Below are 24074 nucleotides of genomic sequence, written 5' to 3'. Positions count from 1 at the left end.
AGCACTCCAAAGCAATTGCGCGTTTCTGAAGATTATTAAGATGGGCGTTACACGAACGATGCTAACATGGAGACTTAGATTGACTTGAACTTGAGACTAATCGTCAGATTCATTGTGCAGCTTGATAACTTAGCCTTGCTTTGTATTTATTGCTATCAGCTAACAAAGTTGAATATGTCATGTATTTAATCTAGATATAAATCGCGAACACAACCCCGCCACCATTGAAATAATAAAGATATGATTATTTTAAGACAGACAAACAAAAATTAACATGTTGTTTGTTTGATTTCAGATTCCCTCCCACGATCCTTTCCCGCAGAATCCTTCGTAATCGAAATAAACGTTATATTGGCCTGAAGTTTTATTGTAACACAAATATAGTTTGCGGCGAAAAGCTATGAACGTCGTGTAAGGAACTGGTATCAGCACATAAATAACTAGCTTTTGCCCGCGACTCCGTCCGCGTGGTATAGTTACTTTGGCATAACGCTAAAATATTTTTGAATTATAAAATATTAAGGAGCTATTTAAACCCCTATTTTTACATTCTTTATTGATGCTCCACCTGTATTGGTCTTAGAGTGATGTTATATAGCCCAAAGCCTTCCTCAATAAATGAGTTATCTAACACTGAAAGAATTTTTCAAATCGGACCAGTAGTTCCTGAGATTAGTGCGTTCAAACAAACACTCTTCAGCTTTGTAATATTAGTATAGATAAAGTCAGATATGAGTGGGGTCTAGGTCTAAGCCTGACTGTGAGATCCTACAACCCGTAGTACGATATTCCTAACAAAGACCTGTACCTCATTAGTCATTGTATGATTTAAATGTATAACCAGATGTCGCTATTGTTCCGATTGCCACACAAAGTTCTTTGACTACTAACAAACAAAGAATTTCCTGTTAAATATATTGAAACACCCGCATTTGTGTATGAATAATTTTTTTTCTTAATGTTTTTTGCATATCTATATATTATAATACGTGAAGCAAAAACTTTGTATCCCTTTTTACGAAAATTGCGCGGACGGAGGAGTATGAAATTTTCCACACTTATAGAGAATATAGAGAAGAAGTGCACAATGCTAATATTTATTTAAAATAATGCATAAAAGATACATTAAATCAATAAAGAAAACATTACACACACTACATACCATGTATTTGACGCACACACGCATGCATACTATTTATTGTCAGACTTTTGTTCTTGGCGTCTGTTGTCAAATTGAGAATAGATTTAATATTGTTTGCCTTTGTTAATATTTAGTGTAGTCTTGGCGAAATTTGTGATTATAGAAGTATAAAATACAATCATAATAGTGTACAAACTTACAATTCCAATTAATTATAGTCGAATTTCGACTACTGCGGGAACACTAGTTATTGCTTAAATCTGCCATTTATTAATGACGTGCATTTTCAATGTTTAATATGAATGCATGGTGTCTGATTTCTCAACGTATTTAGTTTGAAGCAGGCAGCGGAGAACCGGTCCTTGTCCGAGTCTTGGGGAACCCTATATCCAACAGTGGAAGGCTGTGGGCTGATAGACAGAAATATGTTAGTATTAAGGTATATCTCTGGTTGTATATTATTATTATTTACGTATGTTTGTGTAGGTTTGAACGTTTTAAAAGGGTCGATGCTGATGACATATGATTTATGATACCATTTATAAATAACAATATTTTCTTTTTTTATTGCTTTGATGGATGGACGAGCTCACAGCCCACCTGGTGTTAAGTGGTTACAGGAGCCCATAGACATCTACGATGTAAATGCGCCACCCACCTTGAGATATAAGTTCTAAGGTCTAGTTACAACGGCTGCCCCACCCTTCAAACCGAAACGCATTACTGCTTCACGGCAGAAATAGGTTGGGTGGTGGTACCTACCCATGCGGACTCACAAGATGTCCTACCACCATTAATAACACCACAATAGTCTGAAGAAGTTGTATCATGTAGTATTTTTAAATTTTATCTCACAGAGCACCAAAACTGCAACGTTAATTTTATTAATTAAACTAATCGAAAACAGTATTGGGCACCTCTGTATAACGTTACATAACAAATCCTCCTCCCTGAGTCGCATTCCTCCTCATGTCTGGAGGGTCGTGACTATCTTCTCCCATTATCCTTCTCTGGATTATGTTTCGCCATCTTCCTCTGTTCTCAGCGCTACAAATACACTACTACTTTTTTTTTTATTCCTTAAATGGGTGGACGAGCTCACAGCCCACCTGGTGTTAAGTGGTTACTGGAGCCCATAAACAGCTACAACGTAAATGCGCCACCCACCTTGAGATATGAGTTCTAAGATCTCAAGTATAGTTACAACGGCTGCCCCACCCTTCAAACCGAAACGCATTTACTGCTTCACGGCAGAAATAGGCAGGGCGGTGGTACCTACCCGTGCGGACTCACAAGACGTCCTACCACCAGTAAACTAAACCAGTACTAAATAAACCAATCTTCTTTCTGGTCGTTCCCTCAATACTGAGGATCGTGACTGTATGTCAATCTTCTCCACTCGGTCCGGTTCTGCGCCATATGTACCGCCCCCTGTATCTGGCCTCCAGTCACCTCCTTGAGTTGGTCCACCCTTCTAGCTGGCGCTCTTCCTTTAGCGCGCTTCCCCTCCAGTTGTCCGAGAATGATGAGTTCCTCCAGGCTGTGCAATGGGGATCGGATAAACATTAAATTGCATCCATATTATACTTATTGTTTTAAAAAAAAAAAAAACTGAAACACTTCATGTCCTTCACGCACATCAAAATGTTCAAGTCATCATATTGTTCGAGTAAACGGAGTTCATCGTATCTTAAATTGAATTGAGAGAATGGAGTGTAAGCCTTTTGTTTTATTTTCGCTGTGGTTGCATTAATCACGACTTCCGTTTGAATTTAAGTCGAATCAAAGCTATCTTGCTGTTCGTCTCAAACGCCGAACCAGGATTAGAGATTTTTTTTAATTGCGTAAACAGGTAAACAAGCTCATCTTGGGCTTAGTGCTCAGCGAACTCCGATAACCCTCTTATCGTGACTATCTTTAACTACAAATCCGATCCAGGCTACGGGGCAGCGCAAAGCCGTCCTAACGTGTCTTATCCGATCTTCCTGATCCACTCTCGTTGCTTTTAGGCACAGCAAGCACCGATCGCTGATGAAGAATTTGACGTAACTATACTTGAGACCTTAGAACTTATATATCAAGGTGGGTGGCGCATTTACTTCGTAGATGTCTATGGGCTCCAGCAACCACTTCACACCAGGTGGGCTGTGAGAGCGTACACTCAGCTAAGCAATAAAAAAAAAAATTTGCAACTTAATTCATAGAGACAAGCCACCGAATTTCTCGAAGAACCTTCTCAGTGAGTCCTGATTCCGATTTCGCGATTCAGTGGTAGATTCAGCGAAGCACTGCTCTTGCTAGAGCTAATATTCGCATTAGCAAATTTTCTGAGATCAAGTCCCGTGAGCTCACTTACCCGTCCGGGCGTATTTGGAATAGCCCTTCAGACTACCAATGATTAGGTAGGGAAAAGGTACCCACTGATATAATGTGAAAGGTACCGCCCTTATTGATACATAAGGGCAAAGTAGAGGAGGGAATTCTCAATACTATGGTAGGTATAGAAGCTGCCCTAATTAGGCTAAAACTACTTGAATAAACTCAGCTCAAAATACAGATGGTCGTAGTGAATAACTGGAAAAACTCGAGAAATCAAGTCTAGATTTTGTTTTATTTTTCCACTCTTCCACGCTCTCACAGATGGTAGTAGATGGATAGGATGATTAATGAACCTGAAAATTCATGTAATTTAACTATTCGCGATCTCGCGCATTGGGTTGCTACAAAAAAAAGTAGCCTCCTAAAACTATTCCGCAAATTATAAGTATTAACGTCTTATGTTAATTCAGTACGGGCAGAATGGAAACAAACATTGGCCATATTGTTGTACCAGAGGTTGGGAAAACAAAACTTTTTCGGTAGGTAAAACACAAACAAAACGCATGCACACTTTAAAGATTGACAAAGCAAAAACCACGTCCTCTTGTGTTTATTCACGGAATTCGAATACTCAATATCGTTGGTTTATTTGCAGACAGCTCTTCGGATTTCATTCAATATATTTCTGTGTGTTGTAATGTATGTACTAGAAATATAACACTGAATAACATTTTTTTCAATTTCTACTAAGAATAGTCAGCCTCTGGTACATTTGCACTAATCATTCATTTCAATCGACCTTCTTAGATATGATTCCTATATCTACTTAAATTTATATTTCTACTTGTTAAAACAAGTCGAATACGGTTTTCAGTGACGCATCAAGATAATATTAGGCTAATGTTCGGACTAGCGTTACCTAATTTAATTTTATTGATAATATAGATATTTTTTTATATCTATACGTACAGGCCTAGCGTTTTCGATCCGGGAAAGCAAAATGTATAATAAAGTTACATTAATGTAGTCCTACACTCTTCTTCAAGCTGGAAATACATAAAATCGTTTATAGGTACTCTGCCTACGTAAAATGTACCTTAGTTAGATGTTCTGAGACTGTTATTGTCTTGAATACTTAGCTTTTTTAGCGTAGTAACGCAAAAGCATCTAAAACCATACAGCCCCAGGCAGCTCATAAGAATAATTGTAGTAAATTATTCTCTAAGTGCGACGTCAAAAGAAGCAAGCAGTAGAAGTGTACTAACACGTATAATTCCACATCGTACCCCGATGCAACCTTGAACCCGCGACCTCACGGCTGTTTACCTTACTGAATCACGAAGATTGAAGGATCCCACGCGTGCCTGGTGCGGCATAATAAATAAATTAAGCGATTTACGAACTTTCTGTGTTTGCAAGAAAACTTCCATTCTGATGAAACTTTAGTACGTTTTGTGAGGCTTAGAAAATAGTATAGGTTTCAGACAGACTGATTACTTTTACTTAAGCAGCGAAATTCACGTGGACCACAGCACTTAGAAGCATATCTATGGTCTCCTTTAAGCTTACCAAATGGTTGGATCACAGCGCTTAGAAGCATATGGTCCCATATCTATGGTCACCTTTAAGCTTACCGAATGGTTGGAGGGTCGGTTGTGTACCCAAAAGCTCTCATTATGTTCAAATATTTAATACATTACATATATAATGAAAAAAAATATATATTAACCTCATCGCAGTCACCAGCCTACTTCCATAGAATCGTTTAAATCGGGCCAGATACATATTATTATTATGCAATTACTAACAACAGACCAACCGGGAGCGCTCGTCGTGAACAATTTTAATAAAAAAAATGAACTTTAAAAAAAAAATTAGCTACCACTCCAATTACTTGGAACAAGTAGGTATCAGATCTGAATGCTTTGTTTGACAGCACAAATTGGCGGGAGACTAATTCTATTCGTTAAAAAGGACATGTATAATTGTTGTATCATTTTCGTGTAGAGTAATATCTAATAATCTTCTTCTCTACGACTGAAAGTTTCGCCGAGCGAAAAAAATTGTTATACGCTGACGATCCCATACCCCTGATTTTTCGAACCTCGACATTTACTTTTCACAGTTCGTCTTCTGTCTTCAACCTTGCCTATCGCGATAACACGCAACAGTTCGTACTATCGTGTCGAGGCCCGAGAAATCGATATTTTACGCATTTTTAAAGTCTTCATTAATTATGTTAGTCATATTTAATCTAAATAAGGTTAACAAGTTTGAATTCTCATCACTTGATAATTTCAAATAATGTTGGTTTTTATGGAACCAGGCAAAGATTCGCCACGACCAGCCAAGTTTTGCTCGGCGAATGACGTACGCTGTATCGATCGAGGCAAAGCGACGCCCTCTTAGTTCGGATGTCCTAGACTATTGATTGCCTAACGTCTGGAGCATAATTTGATATCTTTTCTTTGCCTATTTTTGTTTATACAGTAGTCGAAATTCGACTATAATTAATTAAAATTCTAAGTTTGAACATTATTATGGTCCTATTGTCAAAAAACTATTCATCATCTTCATTATCCTGCCCTTCGCCCAGTTACCTGGGGTCGGCGCAACATGTTTTCTCCTTCCATACTCTTCTATCATATACCATTTCTTCGCTCACTCCCCTCTTACCCATATCGTCTTTCACACAATCCATCAATTTCTTCTTAGGTCTACCCCTTCCTCTATATTCTTCCACATTCATTGTCAAAACACTATTATACTTTTATAATCTTGCCAAGACTACACTGTAGACAAATAATATTAAAGATAAACAATATTAACCTATTCTCAATTTGACCACAGACTTTTAGGAAATATGTTGTCAACTGTCGTCGTTGCGGATTAAACTCAAACTGCAGTATAGGAAGCACTTATTTATTCCACACGCACCTTAAAATCGTATACATTAACAATCAATTGGTTTTTATCCTTTGAACCTTTTAAAAACGTAAAACACAAATTTTTATCTCATGACATTTTTCCCTCAATCTGACAGCCTGTCTTTCTTTTTTTCCGGACGTCTCCCGTTGTTAATCTGTGTGTGAAAAACCATTCACCACACCACACCCCCACGGAGAAAGATACGCCAGTTGAGAGCCCTTAATCAAAATTGTCACTATACTCTTAATATTACGCATAATTAGGTATACGTGCGAATGTATTACAAGAATAATTGTATAAAACGAAGAATTATAAGTGAAAATTACAGGTAGCAAGTAACAAGTACAAGGTAACGATAGGTAACAACAGGTATCAAGATACAAGTAGTTCTTATAAATCAGTAATTTTTTTAAATCTGACACGTCTGCCTGAGCGTGTGGTATAAGGCTCTTTTGTTTTCTCACCTTGAATTTTTATTGGAATTGACAGCGGCAACAGCGGCGGATTTTCCAGATCCATTGGCCGTAAGGCTTGATTTTGCTGACAAGACAAAGGCTCGGCTTGCTTCCGTTCATCATCAATGTGATCTATGAAAGCCGGCTTAAGTCTGTCTACACTCACGACAACTTTGTTATTTTTTATGGACAGTGTGAACGTTTTCCCATCAGGGGAGCGTTCTAATACTCTATATGGACCTGTATATGGCGGCTGCAATGCCCTGCGGATGGTATCGTCTCTCAGGAAAACATGAGAAGCGCTTTCCAATTCCTTGAATATAAATGGAGAGTTTTTACAATGTCGAGAAGCAGGCACTGGGCGTATAGATGACATTTTGTTACGCAATTGTACCGCAAAGTCGGTGGCATCCTCAATTTTTTCTATTGACGAGGAAGCTATTAACAGCTCTCCAGGGAGTCTTAAAGGTTCACCGTACACCATTTCTGCGACTGTGGCTTCCAAATCTTCTTTAAAGGCTGACCGCATTCCCAGCAAAACCATGGGAAGGGATCTTACCCATGAATCTTGATGGCATATTAATGCCGCCTTGAGCTGTCTATGTAATAAGGAAATATGAACATTTGCGATTAATCTCTGTGGTTCTCCGTGGATTTATTGAAAGCAGGCTTCTATATTGCGTTACTACATCCGTTATTACGTCCGCGGCTTCAACGGGACATCTCAATTTCTCGTGTCGGGGTCACCATTTTAGGAAATATGTTGTCAACTGTCGTCGTTGCGGATTAAACTCAAACTGCAGTATAGGAAGCACTTATTTATTCCACACGCACCTTAAAATCGTATACATTAACAATCAATTGGTTTTTATCCTTTGAACCTTTTAAAAACGTAAAACACAAATTTTTATCTCATGACATTTTTCCCTCAATCTGACAGCCTGTCTTTCTTTTTTTCCGGACGTCTCCCGTTGTTAATCTGTGTGTGAAAAACCATTCACCACAGACTTATACAACACAGACAATAACAAAAGTTTGACAATAACGACATAGAGTATTTAAATGTGTTTAAAAAAAAATTACCATTCTGCACTCCTGCTCTCTATAAGTGTGGGAAATTTCATATTACTCCGTCCGTGCAATTTTCGTAAAATGGGATCAAAGTTTTAGCTTCACGTATTAATATATAGATTTATACACGGTTACCTTATTAGGAATTTACCCATCGCCTTCAATGTGAATGTGGTTTTTTTCCCTACCTATTCGTTTTTAACCTAAGGGGCTTATTCCAGCTGGATACTTTGAATGAGGTTAAGTTGAAAACCTAATCTCTAAGTTCATTCTTGTTTCCGACTGCTAATGTAATTATTATGAGATTTGATGCGAGGTATTATTGTATTTTAAATTGAGTTAAGTTTCCGTTAAAAAATTGAAGTTTTTTTTTTTAAGAAAATATGCGTATTCGAAATATAGCCTAGGTAAAGAGTAAAATTTTCAGGGCAAGGAATTTTTATTATTGTTTTGAATCACATAGCGGTAATCTCGCCTAAATATACAGGACTAAATAGAATAACTACAAGAATAACAAAATAATTTTCATTTTTATTATTGTTGTGTTGCTAACTTTGTGTCCGAGCTCACAGCCCACCTGGTGTTAAGTAGTTACTAGAGCCCATAGACATCTACAACGTAAATGCCGCCAACCGCCTTGAGATATAAGTTCTGTCTCAGTATAGTTACAACGACTGCCCCACCCTTTAAACCGAAACGCATTACTGCTTCACCGTAGAAATAGGCAGGGTAATGGTACTTACCCGCGCGGACTCACAAGAGGTACACGATATTATTCACCGTGGAAGTCAATCGTGAACATTTCTAATTATGTATTTTATTGGAAAAATTGGTACCCGCCTGCGGAACGCGAAGACCAGTGCATCGCTATATACGAATGCACCCGACGTCTTATCCTTTAGGCCACGACGATTTACAAAGCAAAAACCAAACCAAGAATTTTCCAGTTTCGCGTTTGCAATCATTCGATGATACGCAAAGCAACCACTGGCTACTTGTTCAGTAGTAGCTTCTGAATAACATTCCACATTTTACACAATAAACGCTAAATACGTAACTAAATACAAAAAAATCCAGTTTTTCTCGCATGTAACGCTTAGCGAGTCACTGTGAAATATGTACGTGTCTATTATGGAATTCAATGGAATTTTTGCGCGTCAAAGAAGAACTACAGTCGAAGGTCAAGTGCAAGAATTTGTGTATTGTTATTTGTATGGGCAGTAACAAATTTTCTAATACAATTAGTATTAGCTGGAGTTCGGATCTTTAGTGTATATATATATCGAGAGGTGAAAGGATATTTGGTTTAAGCTTCCACTTAACACGCGACATTTATCTTTGTAATTCAAGTTCCGTTTTATTTGGTATTAATATAAACAATTTAATGTTTTTAATTGAATTTGAATTAAGTTTAGCCATTCTAATAGCTAACGAAGTTTTTTTGGTTATGATATTTTTTTCAATTGTGGCTCTCCTGTAAAGTTGCAAAATGTTGCTTATACCAAATAGCCCTGTACCCGTCGATATGATCATTATCTTCTAACATCAAGAACTGGGTCGGTGCAGTAACTCATTGCGGACCTACTTGGATTTAATCTGGATTGAGGTCGTATACTTGGGTTCGCGGAGAGAGACAACCCTAGCATCCCAGAGGATTAGAGGTCGTCATCACATGTCAGACGTCTGTTGCTTAACCTACTTCATGGATCTCTAGAAGGATGGACCTGATGCACCATAATTTATTTATACTGTATAGTCTTATCGTAACGTTTGACCATTAATTTATGAGCCATTAAAGAGCTCGAGAAATAATGGTTTATATGTCCTTCTCTCGTCTTGATCCATCAACGAAAGATACAAAACCCATGCAATTTGAATACCATAATATCCATCCAGAAAAATAGCCCCCCAACAATCCGATGCTCCAAAATCCAAATTATAACCGTTCCAAATTTATTGGAGAACCGAAATTAGTATAGGGTACAAAAATAAAATTATCGAACATCTGCTACTGATACTGCCCTGATAAAAATAGGTCATATTGTTTCGCCATACGACATACTTTATCGTTTAACATAGAATGCCTATATTTTCCACCCCTCCTGGCTATGCCCGTGCTCACCCAACTGTCCTAGTGAAACTGGAAAGGCCTCTGGGCCACAAGTAATCCATCATACATAAAATTAAGAAAAGAATGCCTATACTTTTTCTTATTTTAGCTTTTTCAATTAGATGTTTCTATATTGATTATGTTATGAGTCAAAAACAATAACTGTAGGCTCCATTAATAACGTACTAATGTCTCAGTATGCATGTCCTAAATTGATGATATTTATCATAAGCTCTCGATTCGTTGGCGAGGCAAGTACCAACCACACTTGCCAATTATTAAAAGCCTGATACACATTTCAAATGTTTTGTTAATAATATCATTTTCTATTTTTATGATATTGTGGTTTCGATATGTTAATACATTTTAATGTAAAATATACTTAAAAATATATATTTTTTTACGACTATTTCGTGTAAGTATTTTCCAGTTGCAACACTTTTTAGAATTATAGCTGGTTCATACTTTGTAACGCGACTGATAGTGTTCAAGTGTGAATGATTTTTATTTTAGTATCAACCGTTTATTACAAAAACGCCAACGCACCTAGTTATTGTCTGAATCATACTATTCATTATTAAAAGTTTGAAAATCTGTTTTCGCTTGATTGTAGTTAATGTGTTTAAGTAGTGGCTGTGGTTCGGCCTACAATGGCATCCACTGCATCTGTTTCCGTGGGTGTTGAAGGGTCCGACTCGGCGAATCACTGGAGAATGGGCAACAGCTGTCTCCATACTGACTTATTGCGTCATTAAATGTTATCTACCCAACGATCAATGTGCTTTAGTGCGAGTTTTTTTAACGTTCTCGATAGCGTAAAAGTTAGGTAACTCAAATTTGTATGCAGTTGGAACAATGCCCCTAGCGGCAAACGTAGACCTGCAGACGTTACAACTCCATAAAAAAATTGAGTTAACTTTTACGCTATCGAGAACGTTAAAAAACTCTCACTAAGTACACAGGGCGTATTGTAAACCCGGGTAGTTAGTACAAACTTACCAACTTGACCCAGGTGCGCCGAAATCTCATACATATGCCTCATGTTTTGTATTATGCTCTGATTGGAACTACAGGATCTCATCAAGCATCCATGTTGAATGATCCAGTAATATCTTTGGAGCTGCTAGAAATTATTTACTAAAGATACGATATTTAAAATTTGGTTTACTGCCAGTTAAAGAGTCCAATAAATAACATGATACTGTTACGAAAGTAGGTATGTAGGTACGTGTTATAAAACTTGGCCCGTATTGGCAGAGACGAGCGTCGGGACACGGGGCGCCACCGATCTTTCGCCATGTCATAGGTCAGACGTGAAGTGATGAGATAAAAATTTTGGCTTCCTGAAGCATTCCCATTTCACTAAGATTTATTTAATTCGAGAGAAAATCGAATGTCGTTTTCTGTCTTCAATTTATATTACAAACGTAGGCTGACTTCAGAGGTTCCAATGACACTTGTCGTTATAAATGAGTGTAGTCTAGGAACTTAACATAATTGGGCGTTTCATATTATATATATGACGGGGAACCCACAGGGTTTGCGATATAGGTACAGATACAACATCATAGTCATGCATTTTGTACAGATGCAAAATAACACTACAGATAGATAATCGATATAGAGGAGTGGTGATTTGGTTTTAGCGTGATTTTTGCAACTTTAAAGGAGCGCCATTTGAAGTTTAAAATTTGGTAAAAAGTATCGTAACAAAAAAACCACTTCGGTTATTAAAATTAAGTAAACTTCATTGATATTCAATTGAAAACATCGAAATGATTGATACTAGTACCCAGTCGTATTATTTATATTTTTTTATTTAATTATAAAGATAAATGTCGCGAAATGTTGCTTAAACCAAATAGTCTTTTGCCTCTCGATATGTTCTTTAATTATTTTATGATTATACAAATCACAACTAATAACAGAAGAATAGAATGAGAATAGAGGCCTTTTGTGAGATGTATCGCCCTACCCGTAATAATTCAGTTGTTGACATAAACTATTATAAATAACGTAATTCTCATTAATTTTTTAGAGAATTACCCTAAATTAGGTTATGCACAAAAAAATATAAATACTAAAAAAAATACTATAAGTACTTTATGACGACGCTTGTAGCTGAAAGTAAGTATTGTACTTTTTGACGAAGCATGTTGCTGGTAACTCTGTTTCTATTATCAGACGAAGCGTGTTGCGGATAATAATATGTTTAAAAAAAAGTGTTACTTTTTTATTGCGAAAAATAAAAAATTAAAAATTTATAAAATACTTAAGTCAATATGTCTGTCTGTTACGTTTTCACGCCCGAACCTCTGAGCGGATTTTGGCGAAGTGTGGTAACAATTTGAACTTTGAATAAAACTGATACCCGCGATATAAAATTCAGTTCGCGCAGGCGAAACTGCGCGTGGAAAGCCAGTTGGAAATATCAACCTACCACGCCGCTAACTTAAGAAGATATCGTAAACGTTGACAGAAAGTGAGGTATCGATTTTCTGCATCGAGATGTGGGTGTAGGCTTGCTAAGGTTCGTTGACTCGGCAGGCTTGAAACAATGTTGCCCGTCCAATACATCGATAGATCATTCCAATAAGCGAATGTTCGTAATTACACGCGTGAACTTACTGAAATCTGCCATTTTCGTAGTTTATCTTTGAGTAACCATAAATAAAACATTCGTGATGTCGATAATTTTCTACTTTAACTAAAAACTTCATTGTTCGAAACCACTAAGTATGTGGGCTTTGAGTTTTTGGAACGAAATTCCTTATGAGACGATGCGGAGGGGTACCCTAACAGGCAAAACGCGTCCGTAACGTAAGATTTTTTCTATTTATTTTGTTATCAACAGATGTCGCTGCACGTAAATTCAACAATTCCTGAATCGCGGTGACAAGATGTTACACAGTTGATAGACGTTCTCGTATTTCTCTTGTTAAATCATACCTACCTGGCGTAGGGGATACCGGGATCATGCAAGCGGTTCCCCCAGGGCGAGGCTGCTCCATTGCACTGCGGAGTGCGGATTGGTTGACCCTTGCGATTATTTTTATTTTTATCAGTAAAAAAATATATACCCGAATAATTATTTTCTTTTTATACCTCGAATAGAACTTAAAATTAATATATTTTTTTTATATTATTGAACTTCGTTGCTATCCGGTGTCCCACGACACCACACATCTTTTTTACTACGGCAACACTGGACGCGAATTGACGCAGGCATTCGTGATTTGACATTTTGACACTTCTCGGTTGGCAAGATAGATTCGCGGGTCGGCCGCGCTACGTAATACTTAGTATTCGAAACAAAAACTAACTATTGAACACTAGTAATTGCAATTTGTAAGTAACAAACGCGTAAAAGATCGCGTAAATAACAATAGAATTATCTATTCAAGTAAAGTGTCTTATGTGGAAGAATGCGGTCAAACCGTCAAACCCAACAGCACTCTTCATTCGGCTCGGTAATCTGCATATTAAAAAAGTAGGTTGGAAAAGTAAACATGACGGTGAAAACAAAGAAATTATGTTCAACAAAGCGAATATAAGTCAACCATAACGCGCGGTTGCACTCTCTATTTATACACGACGGGCAATAAAATAGTCGTTATGCTAATTACCTTTTATATCGTAGGATAATTACTGAAATATTTCATAAAATAATTAAGGTCTTATAAGTGATTGAATAAATCCCTTTGCTTTAAATAGTCTGTAGATTTTGAGATTAAGTTTCTATCATTCATGCTTTCTTATTTATCGTTATGGCAAGGTTCTTTTTTTTTCAGTATGGCAATTGGCTTTTTGCGATGCCCTTTGCTGACGGTGTCGAGCTTATAAAAGAAATCCACTATTATGGATTTATATCTATAATACTTGAATTTGACAATTTTGCATAGTCTGTAGTTTTATTTCTTCGGAATTTGCGATTTTTTCGGACTATACACATTTTTTATTGTCATCGTGTTATTTATGTGGTCAGGCACGATTGCATTTGAAATTACCTGTATTTTATGATAAACAGAAGTGATATATTATATCCTGCAGACATATGTATCCTGCGTTTAGTTTTTACTGATCTCCGAACAGCCACGAACTAAGTACAAATACACTTTAGGGCATGCAAAACAAAGTATTTTTGTTCAGTTTTCGTGTGTCGTAGACTGTTACAACTAAATTAAAAAACTGATATGGTTATATCTGTCGATTCAGTCGTCTACGGAAAGGAAAACTGTAGAGTTATCGAATTGTCGGAAATAATAGAACGACAAAACAACTAGTTTAAATTGTAGAAAAAACTTTATCGCAAATCTGTGGAAATTACACAAAATTCAACGCTTAATACAGCATTCATATTGTCAATAGTACGAATTAACCAATAAAATTAAACTGAGCATGACCGTCTTTGCGTTCGTCAATACTCGCACGGTATTTACTCGTAACACGAAATAACAGTTGGACCGCAACACTTTCTAACGCTCGAGAGTGTAATGTGCGTGTCTCTTCGTTAATCTAATTAAAGTTCTGTCAGTTGTACATAGTTTATATGAACCATAGACACTGTTTTTTTTTTTACGAAATCACACTGGTTTTAAGCGAAACCTATTTTGAAAAATATATAATATTACGTTCTACTCCTGCATTATGCCAAGCACTGCTCTCGCTAAGGCTAGTTTTTTTTTTTTATTACCCTTGTAGGCAAACGAGCATACGGCCCACCTGATGGTGAGTGGTTACCGTCGCTCATGGACTTCAGCAATGCCAGGGGCAGAACCAAGCCGCTGCCTATCGCTTAATACTCTCCACAAGCCTCGTTTGAAGAATTAGCAAATTCGCCAGGTTAAGCCCTGTGAACTCGCCTATTAGCTCTGTGATACTGCTATAACCCGACCAGATTAAGAGCATACTTAGGTAGACAAAAAACAACGCGCTCAGTTACATAAAACGTAATCTATGCAACCTCTTTTTTGTTTAATCGATCGATTGCCCATCATCATAAATACATAGTTGAAATACATCCACTACTGAACGTAGGCTACATAAACTTTCAAAGTGATTAAAATTAATTTTTTTATAGACGAGGACGAGCTGACGATAAATAGGCTCATTTGGATTAAAACGCCTAACGAAACCCATAAACGGGAAAGTAATAACTCGATAAAGCCGAACTCGCATGTTCTTAGCTTCTGGCCGAACGAATAGTCGTACAGACTATTATGAAATAAGATCCCTTTGCCCCACAGTATCTAATATATAAATTCTTCTGGCCGTCTGTATATTAGTGAACTCCAAAATGGTTTAAATTCACATTTCGGTCCCTCGGAAATTTTTATTTAAGTAATTATAATTTTTATAAGTTTGAAGTTTTTGGATTTAACGCGTTTACCTAAAGGACGTCTGTCGAATCCGTAAAATATAAAAATTATTTAATAACGATGCTCAAACATGATCGTCCCGTGTATGCTACTAGACGTGAACAACTATCTGTATGCCCAACCGAGCCCGGCATTCGACATTTTAATTAGACCTAATTGTGAGGCTAATTAAGGGCCCAGTTCGTACGTACTATGTATGTATTAATAGCCATTATCATTTTATGGCAGTAACGCGGCTTTAGTCCGACGTTATTATGTAGCTTCTGAAAAGTTATTGTTGGTCAATTATTTAAAAAAAAACTCGCGCTTGCGATTAGTCTTTTCATACATCTTTCTGCCTTTGAGCTTTGAAACTCTGACATAAGAGTTTTTACCGCCAAACTTACTTTTGTTTTTTTTTTTAAATCAAAGTCAATGGACAATGTTTTACAGAGTTATTAAGTCTCAATCTCAGTCCCGGCTTTATCTTAATAGAAACTATCCCGCTTACCTTTCGGAAACCTTCACGCAATCTATTTGAAGTGATTTTTTGCCTGTCTATTAACTGGTAGCCTAAGGGGCTATTCCAACTACTCACGCTGGGTGAGCTCACGGGCTCAACCTGAGAGAGTTTGCTAACATTGGCCCTAGCTAGAGCAGTGCTTCGCAGAATCTACCACCGGATCGAAATCGCGCCCCACTCAGCAGATTCGGCGAGAAACTCAATGAGTAATAGAAAATAATAATTGAAAAAAAACTGCCTTGAAATCTATATGGCGGCCTATTCATCCACCATTTATTTTTTAATGCCACATTCAAAACTCAACTGCAGTCGCCGATATTAGTGTTAATTAGCCTTTATTAACCTTAACAATCTAAGTTCTTGAACCAATCAACTTTACAGTCTGTGACATCAGAATTTGTAAACAGTCACTTTGAATAAATGCACAGACCGGTATTTGGATGCTGAACTTTTAATAATATTACACTCTCCGTAACGTTCTCGAAAAAGTTATGAACTATGCTGAAATAATCTAGATCAATATAAAAAATTTGAAAGTTTCAATGTTTTTTACTCGCAATCACGCGAATATGGCCTAAAGGTTGACGGTCATCCGGCCCTAAACTAGGATTCCCTGTGTTATGGGAACAAGAGTTTTTTATTAATTTATTGCTTAGATGGGTGGACGAGCTCACAGCCCACCTGGTGTTAAGTGGTTACTGGAACTCATAAACGTCTACTATGTAAATGCGCCACCCACCTTGAGATATAAGTTCTAAGGTCTCAAGTATAGTTACAACGGCTGCCCCACCCGGTTTGAACCGAAACGCATTGCTGCTTCACGGCCGAAATAGGCAGGGCGGTGGTACCTACCCGCGCGGACTCACAAGAGGTCCTACCACCAGTAATTACGCAAATTATAATTTTGCGGGTATGATTTTTATTACACGATGTTATTCCTTCACCGTGGAAGTCAATCGTGAACATTTGTTGAGTACGTATTTCATTAGAAAAATTGGTAACCGCCTGAGATTCGAACACCGGTGCATCGCTAGATACTAAGTCACCGGACGTCTTATCTTTTAGGCCACGACGACTTCAAAAGTTTGAGAGACATACTGATATAATTAATACATACATACATATATATGTATTAACCGACTAACCAACCGGTAGCTCTTATACAGCAGCTCCGTAGAATTATTGTTATGCAACGCACTAGAGTATTGGTAGGCTAGAGTGCTCCATCGTCGATTCCTTCCGTCGACGCCTATAGCCTCGTGAGAGGCCGCTGTCGGTTGCTCTTCACCCAAAGCGGCAGACGGGTACGCCAAACTGCGAGACCATGCCTCCAGAGTCTGGAGCCTCCGCGTTCTAATCGTTTCATCGCCGAGACATGGCTTTCCCCTGTCGCGAAAATCGCATCGTCACACATAATAAACACAGGACCTCCGCCCGGTCCTAAGGAAACGTCCCGGCGAAAACGCATGTCCTCGAACCTCGAATAATCTTAGAAGTCCCAACGACCATGGGCAATAGTACCTGATATATTTTTAAGCTTGACTAACAATTGCTTAAAGACGACTCCTAACCCAAATCCCATAATTATCTAAAAAATGAGACGCCCGGATCCGCCCACTGACACCTGATTAAACGCAATTAATTCCAATCATGATTTACAGTCATCAGTCATCGCTGTACTTGAATTTGATTTAATGATCTGTTTACTGAATCATTTTTAATGACTCTCGCAACGCTTTTATTGATTGCTAATTGCTAATACTAGCTTCTAATGAGGAATTGTTTTTTTGTTGTAAATTATGCTCATAGAAAATATGTTTATTGCCTTTATGAGCAGACGAGCGTACGGCCCACATGATGATAAGTGGTTACCGTCGCCCATGGACGTCAGAAACGCCAGGGGCAGAGCCCAGCTGCTGCCTAATGTCTTGTTTATTGTATTGTACTAGATGGCCGGACTAGCTTACGGCCCAAATAGTTTTCAAGTGATTAAAGCAAATCGCACGCTACAGCGCGAATACCGTTCAGGTAGAACTTAGAAGTGTCAATAGTGACAACGGCTGTCTCTCCATTTAAACCAAAACGACGGGTTGCCTCACACAGAAATATGTAAAGCTGTGGTATCTGCCATGAAATCTCACAATACGTGCTATCACTAGTAATTACGCAAATTTATAAATTGTGCCAAAACTTTCCGGCCCTCATACCAAATCGTGTGTAGTCGGGACAGCAAGTCCGCTTGTTAAGCTCCATAGAGATTTGGAAGTTTGACAACCGGCCGCAAGCCTGACGTCAAACCTTCTTGGGTTGTCTCCAGTAATATATCCAACATGGAACATAGCAAGGGAGATTTTTCTGTTTCTTCTTATGGTGTTTCATTTACTTCATCCGTTTTTGGTTCTATGATTTTATTTTTATAAACATTCACACTAAAATTTAGATTATGGAATACTAGAAGATAAAAATTTTGATTCGGTTTCTGTATCTTCATATTTATATCAAAATGCCAATAAGGGTTTTTTAGAGAAACTGCTTTTTTTTATTCGCTTATGGACTTTTTTGTTTAACGTCTCGTTTCCATTCAGCCTATATGGCTTGTGTCTCGTGGGAGCAAATTGCGTAAATCGCTAGCCAATGCACAAAAGGAATCTTGGTAGTCTATATTATATCCACGATTTTACTATGTATGGAATACGTACTTTTTGGCCGGTATTGGTACTGGTGAGAATGATAAAATATATTATTCTATATATATATGTCGTGGATAACGACTTTTAGTAATATTAAGACGGTGGTTTTGATTATTATTTTAAATGATGAAATGTTGTTTTGATAAATATCACAAAATGAAGGGTAGACTCCGTAACGCCACAGTATAAAATGGCGGTACGTGGACAGAGTCGAGGCATTCCGTGTCAGACAGTAATTCCGTCCGTCTCAGTCAGTGAGTCTCTGTCAGTCAGTCAGTCGGTCAGTCGGTCTGTCGGTATATGCAACGAAACTGTCGGTTTACCCTGTCATTGTGAAAGTTGTGTGTGTTGAGTTTCAATAATTATTATTGAAAAGTTTTATTGACTAAACTGAGTTCAATCGAATACGAGCGATGACGGAACCTACCGCTCAGCCATCCCTGACGTGAGCCGACATATATATTAATGTTTTTGATTGATTGGCTAGACATCATCCTCCCACGGAAACTGGAATTGGCAAAAAGGGCAAAGAAAAGATTTAGTAAAAAAAATTGATAATGATGGACAAATTCTAATAAATTGTGTATCTTATTAATGTACAAGCTTGATTTGATCATTTAACCCCAAATTCTGTTAATAATGTTGATATCCCATTGAAATTAAATTTACAAGATATATAAGTAGTGTTGTACTATTCTTTAATGGGTATTAAAACGTTTTTTGATTATGCAAAGTCATAGGATTTTAAGAGCAAAATATTTCTTATCTATATTTAAATGTAGCGGAAGTCAATTTTATTTTATAATCATCGCGCCCGCAACTTTTAAAAAAATCAGTGCTTCACTCGACGCTTTGCTTTAAGAAATATGATCTTTAATTCATAAGGCATTCGATACTTCAATCGATATGTCAATTTCAGTCACACTAATCGATTAAAAATCGATTAACATTTAAAAATTCATTTATGGAACGCAATGTCAAGACGGGACCCTGACCGAGCGTTGGTCAGAGCGAGTACGTTGAACCGCGAAACGTCAAGATTGAATTACACGCATGGCGGACGAAATGCGCGGGAAATGTCAATTGCTTTTTTCATATATCTTAATCCCAAATTATCTCTGTAGATCCCTTTCGGGGTGAAACTAAATGAAAGTGGTGATTGAATTAATCGTTATCGTAAGGCCGAAGATGATTGCGGCAGAAATGAGCTAGAAAATGGCGGGAGCACACCCTAAGGACAACGAAAGGAATTATTATTAACGTCCGGTCAGGTAGAATAGGTGAAGGTACTACTACAACTCTGACGGATAAAAATATTGAAGGATGAAAGGCTATTCTGTTTAATTACTGATGGTAGGACCTCCTGTGAGTCCGCGCGGGTAGGTACCACCGCCCTGCTTAGCTCTGGCGTGAAGCAGTAATGCGTTTCGGTTTGAAGGGTGGGGCAGCCGTTGTAACTATACTTGAGACCTTAGAACTTATATCTCAAGGTGGGTGGCGCATTTACGTTGTAGATGTCTATGGGCTCCAGTAACCACTTAACACCAGGTGGGCCGTGATCTCGTTCACCCATCTATGCAAATAAAAAAGTATAAATTAGTTCAAGAAGTCGGCTTACGCAAAGAATCCAATCACTGGTACAAAATTAAAAAAAATCAAATATCTAAAACAAAAAAAAACAATAATTTCATGATGCGCATGCAGTGTGACGTCACGCCACGCGCTTATTCACAAACACTACACAAGCGCAACGTCTGAATGTGTTGAACGCGAGCTACATGGTAGGCGGAGTGAGGGGTGTAAGGTTTTTTTCGTTACGGAATTTCATGATTCGGTCGCCGCGCTCAAGGCCCGCGATAAAATCTATGCAATAGCTTAAAAATAAAAAAGTTACATTTTTGCAACATTACAGAAGAGCCATTTAAAGTTTAAAATTTAGAAAAAATATAATCACAAAAAGAACTTCTTTAGGTATTCGAATGCGGTACACATAATGGAAGTTTAATTAAAAACATTAAACGGTTGATGCTAATATCAAATAAAACGGATCTTTAATTAATTACAAAGATAAATGTCGCGTATGAAGCGAAATGTCGCTTAACCAGATAGCCTTTCACCCCTCGATATAATAATTATTTTCAGAAATAGCAATCCACGTTATCTATGAGCTCCGGTAGCCACTCAATTTTTATGTAGGTCAGTTCGTCGGCCCCTTACAGATTTAATTTCACTAGAGATCCCGCAGTACTCGAAATTCGACTATAATTAATTGGAATTGTAAATTTGTACATTATTATGATTGTAATTTATACTTCTATAATCACAAATTTCGCTAAGGCTACACTATAAAAAAATATTAATAAAGACAAATAATATTTAATCTATTCTCAATTTGACCACAGACGTAAAGAACAAAAGTTTGAGAATAAATAGTATGCATGCGTGTGTGCGTCAAATACATGGTATGTAGTCTGTGTAATGTTTTCTTTATTGACTTAATGTATCTTTTAAGCATTGTTTTAAAAAAATATTAGCATTGTGCACTTCTTCTCTATATTCTGTATAAGTGTGGAAAATTTCATACTCCTCCGTCCGCGCTATTTTCGTAAAAAGGGATACAAAGTTTTTGCTTCACGTATTAATATATAGATATAAGATAAGACAAAGCCCTTTGTTTGAGAAGATTTAATTCGACTTGAATATTAAATGTCACGCTTCCTAAGTATCGTGTCACGGCCACTGTGCTATTGTGAAATAAATACACTTGTTGACAATATAACACGGTGTAATGACGTCACGGGGCGCGGCCTGCTTGCCGGTCACCTGTCATAGTTTATTAGATCAAAGACTAACACGCCTTTATTATTAGATGCACACGAGCGATTTTCGCGGTAACACTTGATTCTTCCGTGAGACCATTTTTAAAAATTGAATGAGAAAGGAAATTGAATGTTTGTTTTTTAATCTATACATCTATACATATAAATAAAATTGGAGTGTCTGTTTGTAACATTGAAATAACCACTTTTTACTACATGCATATGAATATATATATACGGTACATACACCAAAATAACATTTTTTACAATCTTTGTCTGTCTGTCTGTCTGTTTGTTTGTTCCGGCTAATCTCAGGAATGGCTGGACCGATTTTGACGAGACTTTCACTGATAGACAGCTGATGATATAAGGAGTAACTTAGGCTACTTTTTTAGACTAGCTTCGCCCCGCAGTGTCACCCGCGGTACGACATCCGCGGCTAACATCGCGGGACTCAGCTATCAATAATAAAATTTAATGTTTCCAAAGCGAAGCGAGGGCGGGTCACTAGTTAGAGATAAAATCGTTGTTGTCGCAGAAATATACATAAATACAATAGAATTAAGCTTCTGTTAGTAGGTTAACTGGATAGACGACATGATGGTTCCGCGTAGTATTATCCTACACTAGTAAGTTAACTTATAGGAGTTATAGGGCTCGCGCCTTAAGTCTCGTGTAAATAAGTTCACAATTGTTCAAAGTTGACAGTAATACTCATCAAGGCAACTAAAGTTGCTCGTCCACCCGACCTTTAAATATAACACGGTAGTTCGCTAATGCCGCTAAACACAATATATATGTGACTATGTAATCGTTGAACTATTGTAATAAAGTCGTTGCTGTACAATTGTAGGAGTGTTTTTCGTGCTTCATCTATTACGTGTAACACTGCCGTTAAAATTGAGACTTGGCTTTATTTTAAATGTATTTAATTAAAGTGTAATAATTAGTTATAATAAATATAATTTACGAACTAGTTCATTTAATAAAACATTCGCACCTTAAGAATTGAAGTTTTTTTTTATTGGCTATAGGCAGACGAGCATACAGTCCACCTGCTGGTGAGTGGTTACCGTCAGCAATGCCAGGGACAGAGCCAAGCTGCTGCCTACCGCTTAATACTCTCGACAAGCCTCGTTTGAAAAAGGACATGTCATAGCGCTCGGGAAACACCGTGGAAGGGAGCTCATTCCAAAGCCAGACGGTTTTTATAGAACTGTGACTTAAAACTCATGTCTCAAGGCGGGTCTCGACTCATGTCTCATTTACGTTGTTGATGTCTATAGACTCCTCTAACGCGAGAGTATCGAACGGTAGGCAGCGGCTTGGCTCTGCCCCTGGCATTGCTGAAGTCTATGGGCGATGGTAACCACTCACCATCAGGTTGGCCGTATGCTCGTATGCCTTAATTGCAATAAAAAAAAAAAAGATACGTTGTAAGTACGAGCTTACGTCTAGGCAATAAATAAAAAAAGTGCTTCTAAGTATATCATTACCCGCTAAAGGTACCAGGAACGCATAAATCCAAGAAGTAATCGAAACCAGCTTGGAGCTATTATCCTGTGGTCGCGCGTAGGCATTTATTAGACGATCGTTAAGGCATCTAGCCTTTAGTAATTACCGAGTTTTTTTTATTTTTGAATACAAATAAAATCTAACTGTTTTTAAACAATGTTTAAAACAGGTAGCATGTTATTAGCGGACCATTTGACTAATGAATTGGCTTGTTATTGTATAATTCTAATCAATTGTAGTTGTTAAAACAAACTTACCTTATGCAAGTATCTACAATCGTCGTGAAGGGAGGAAGGGAAAAAAAATTGAAGGGAGTTTCTTGTTCGCATGAAAACAACTGTCTTGTCCGAGTGTTGGTTTAATGCTCCTCTATTATTACAAATTACATGACTTATATATGTACTACACTACAGTCGTCGTTCATGGACATCAGCAATCCTAGGGGTACAGCCAAGCCGCTGTCTGCTGGAAAAGTCTATCCACAAACCTCGTTTGAAGAAGGACCGTAGAAGGGAGCTTAATCCAAAGCCGAAAGGCAAAAAATATCTCTGGAAGCGCACTGTGGATGAACACAATACTTTTAGGCAATATATTAACTCGAACAGCTTTTTTTTGCTTATATGGGTGGACGAGCTCACAGCCCACCTGGTGTTAAGTGGTTACTGGAGCCCATAGACATCTACAACGTAAATTCGCCACTCACCTTGAGATATAAGTTCTAATCTCAAGTATAGTTATAACGGCTGCCCCACCCTTCAAACCGAAACGCATTACTGCTTCACGGCAGATATAGGCAGGGTGGTGGTAGCTACCCGCGCGGACTCACAAGAGGTCCTACCGCCAGTAATTACGCAAATTATAATTTTGCGCGTTTGATTTTTATACACGATGTTATTCCTTCACCGTGGAAGTCAATCGTGAACATTTGTTGAGTACGTATTTAATTAGAAAAATTTGTACCCGCCTGAGATTCGAACACCGGTGCATCGCTTAACACGAATGCACCGGACGTCTTATCCTTTAGGCCACGACGACTGTCAATCAGAGAACTCCCCACGGAACGTACGATGGAACATTAAACAATACTAGACTTTGACATAATAAATGGGTGATACCTAAGGGCACCTGTAACCACTTAACACCAAA

General features: G+C 37.7%; 2 protein-coding genes across 3 annotated transcripts in view; one reads left to right on the top strand and one right to left on the bottom strand.

Moving 5' to 3' along the window:
- LOC101742624 (dystonin) overlaps window positions 1–24074 on the top strand; it is a 357476-nt gene that overhangs the window by 12307 nt on the left and 321095 nt on the right. The window lies entirely within an intron of this gene.
- Window positions 6369–7359, bottom strand: LOC134200724 (uncharacterized). Its single transcript, XM_062674306.1, has 2 exons — window positions 6853–7359; window positions 6369–6606 (listed from the first exon to the last, which is right to left on the bottom strand). The coding sequence occupies exons 1-2, from the start codon at window positions 7325–7327 to the stop codon at window positions 6476–6478; spliced, it is 606 nt and encodes a 201-aa protein (XP_062530290.1). The 5' UTR covers window positions 7328–7359; the 3' UTR covers window positions 6369–6475.

This window comes from Bombyx mori, chromosome 20 (genome assembly GCF_030269925.1).
Source record: "Bombyx mori chromosome 20, ASM3026992v2".
Taxonomy (NCBI): domain Eukaryota; kingdom Metazoa; phylum Arthropoda; class Insecta; order Lepidoptera; family Bombycidae; genus Bombyx; species Bombyx mori.
Note: the sequence above shows the minus strand (reverse complement) of the source record. Positions and strands in the feature narration are given on the sequence as shown.

Excerpts from the sequence above, each read along its gene's own strand:
- LOC134200724 (XM_062674306.1), bottom strand. The coding sequence starts at position 7,327 with ATGGTGTACGGTGAACCTTTAAGACTCCCTGGAGAGCTGTTAATAGCT. Across the intron at positions 6,607-6,852 it reads AATTCCAATAAAAATTCAAG|GGCTCTCAACTGGCGTATCT; the intron begins GTGAGAAAACAA and ends ATTTTGATTAAG.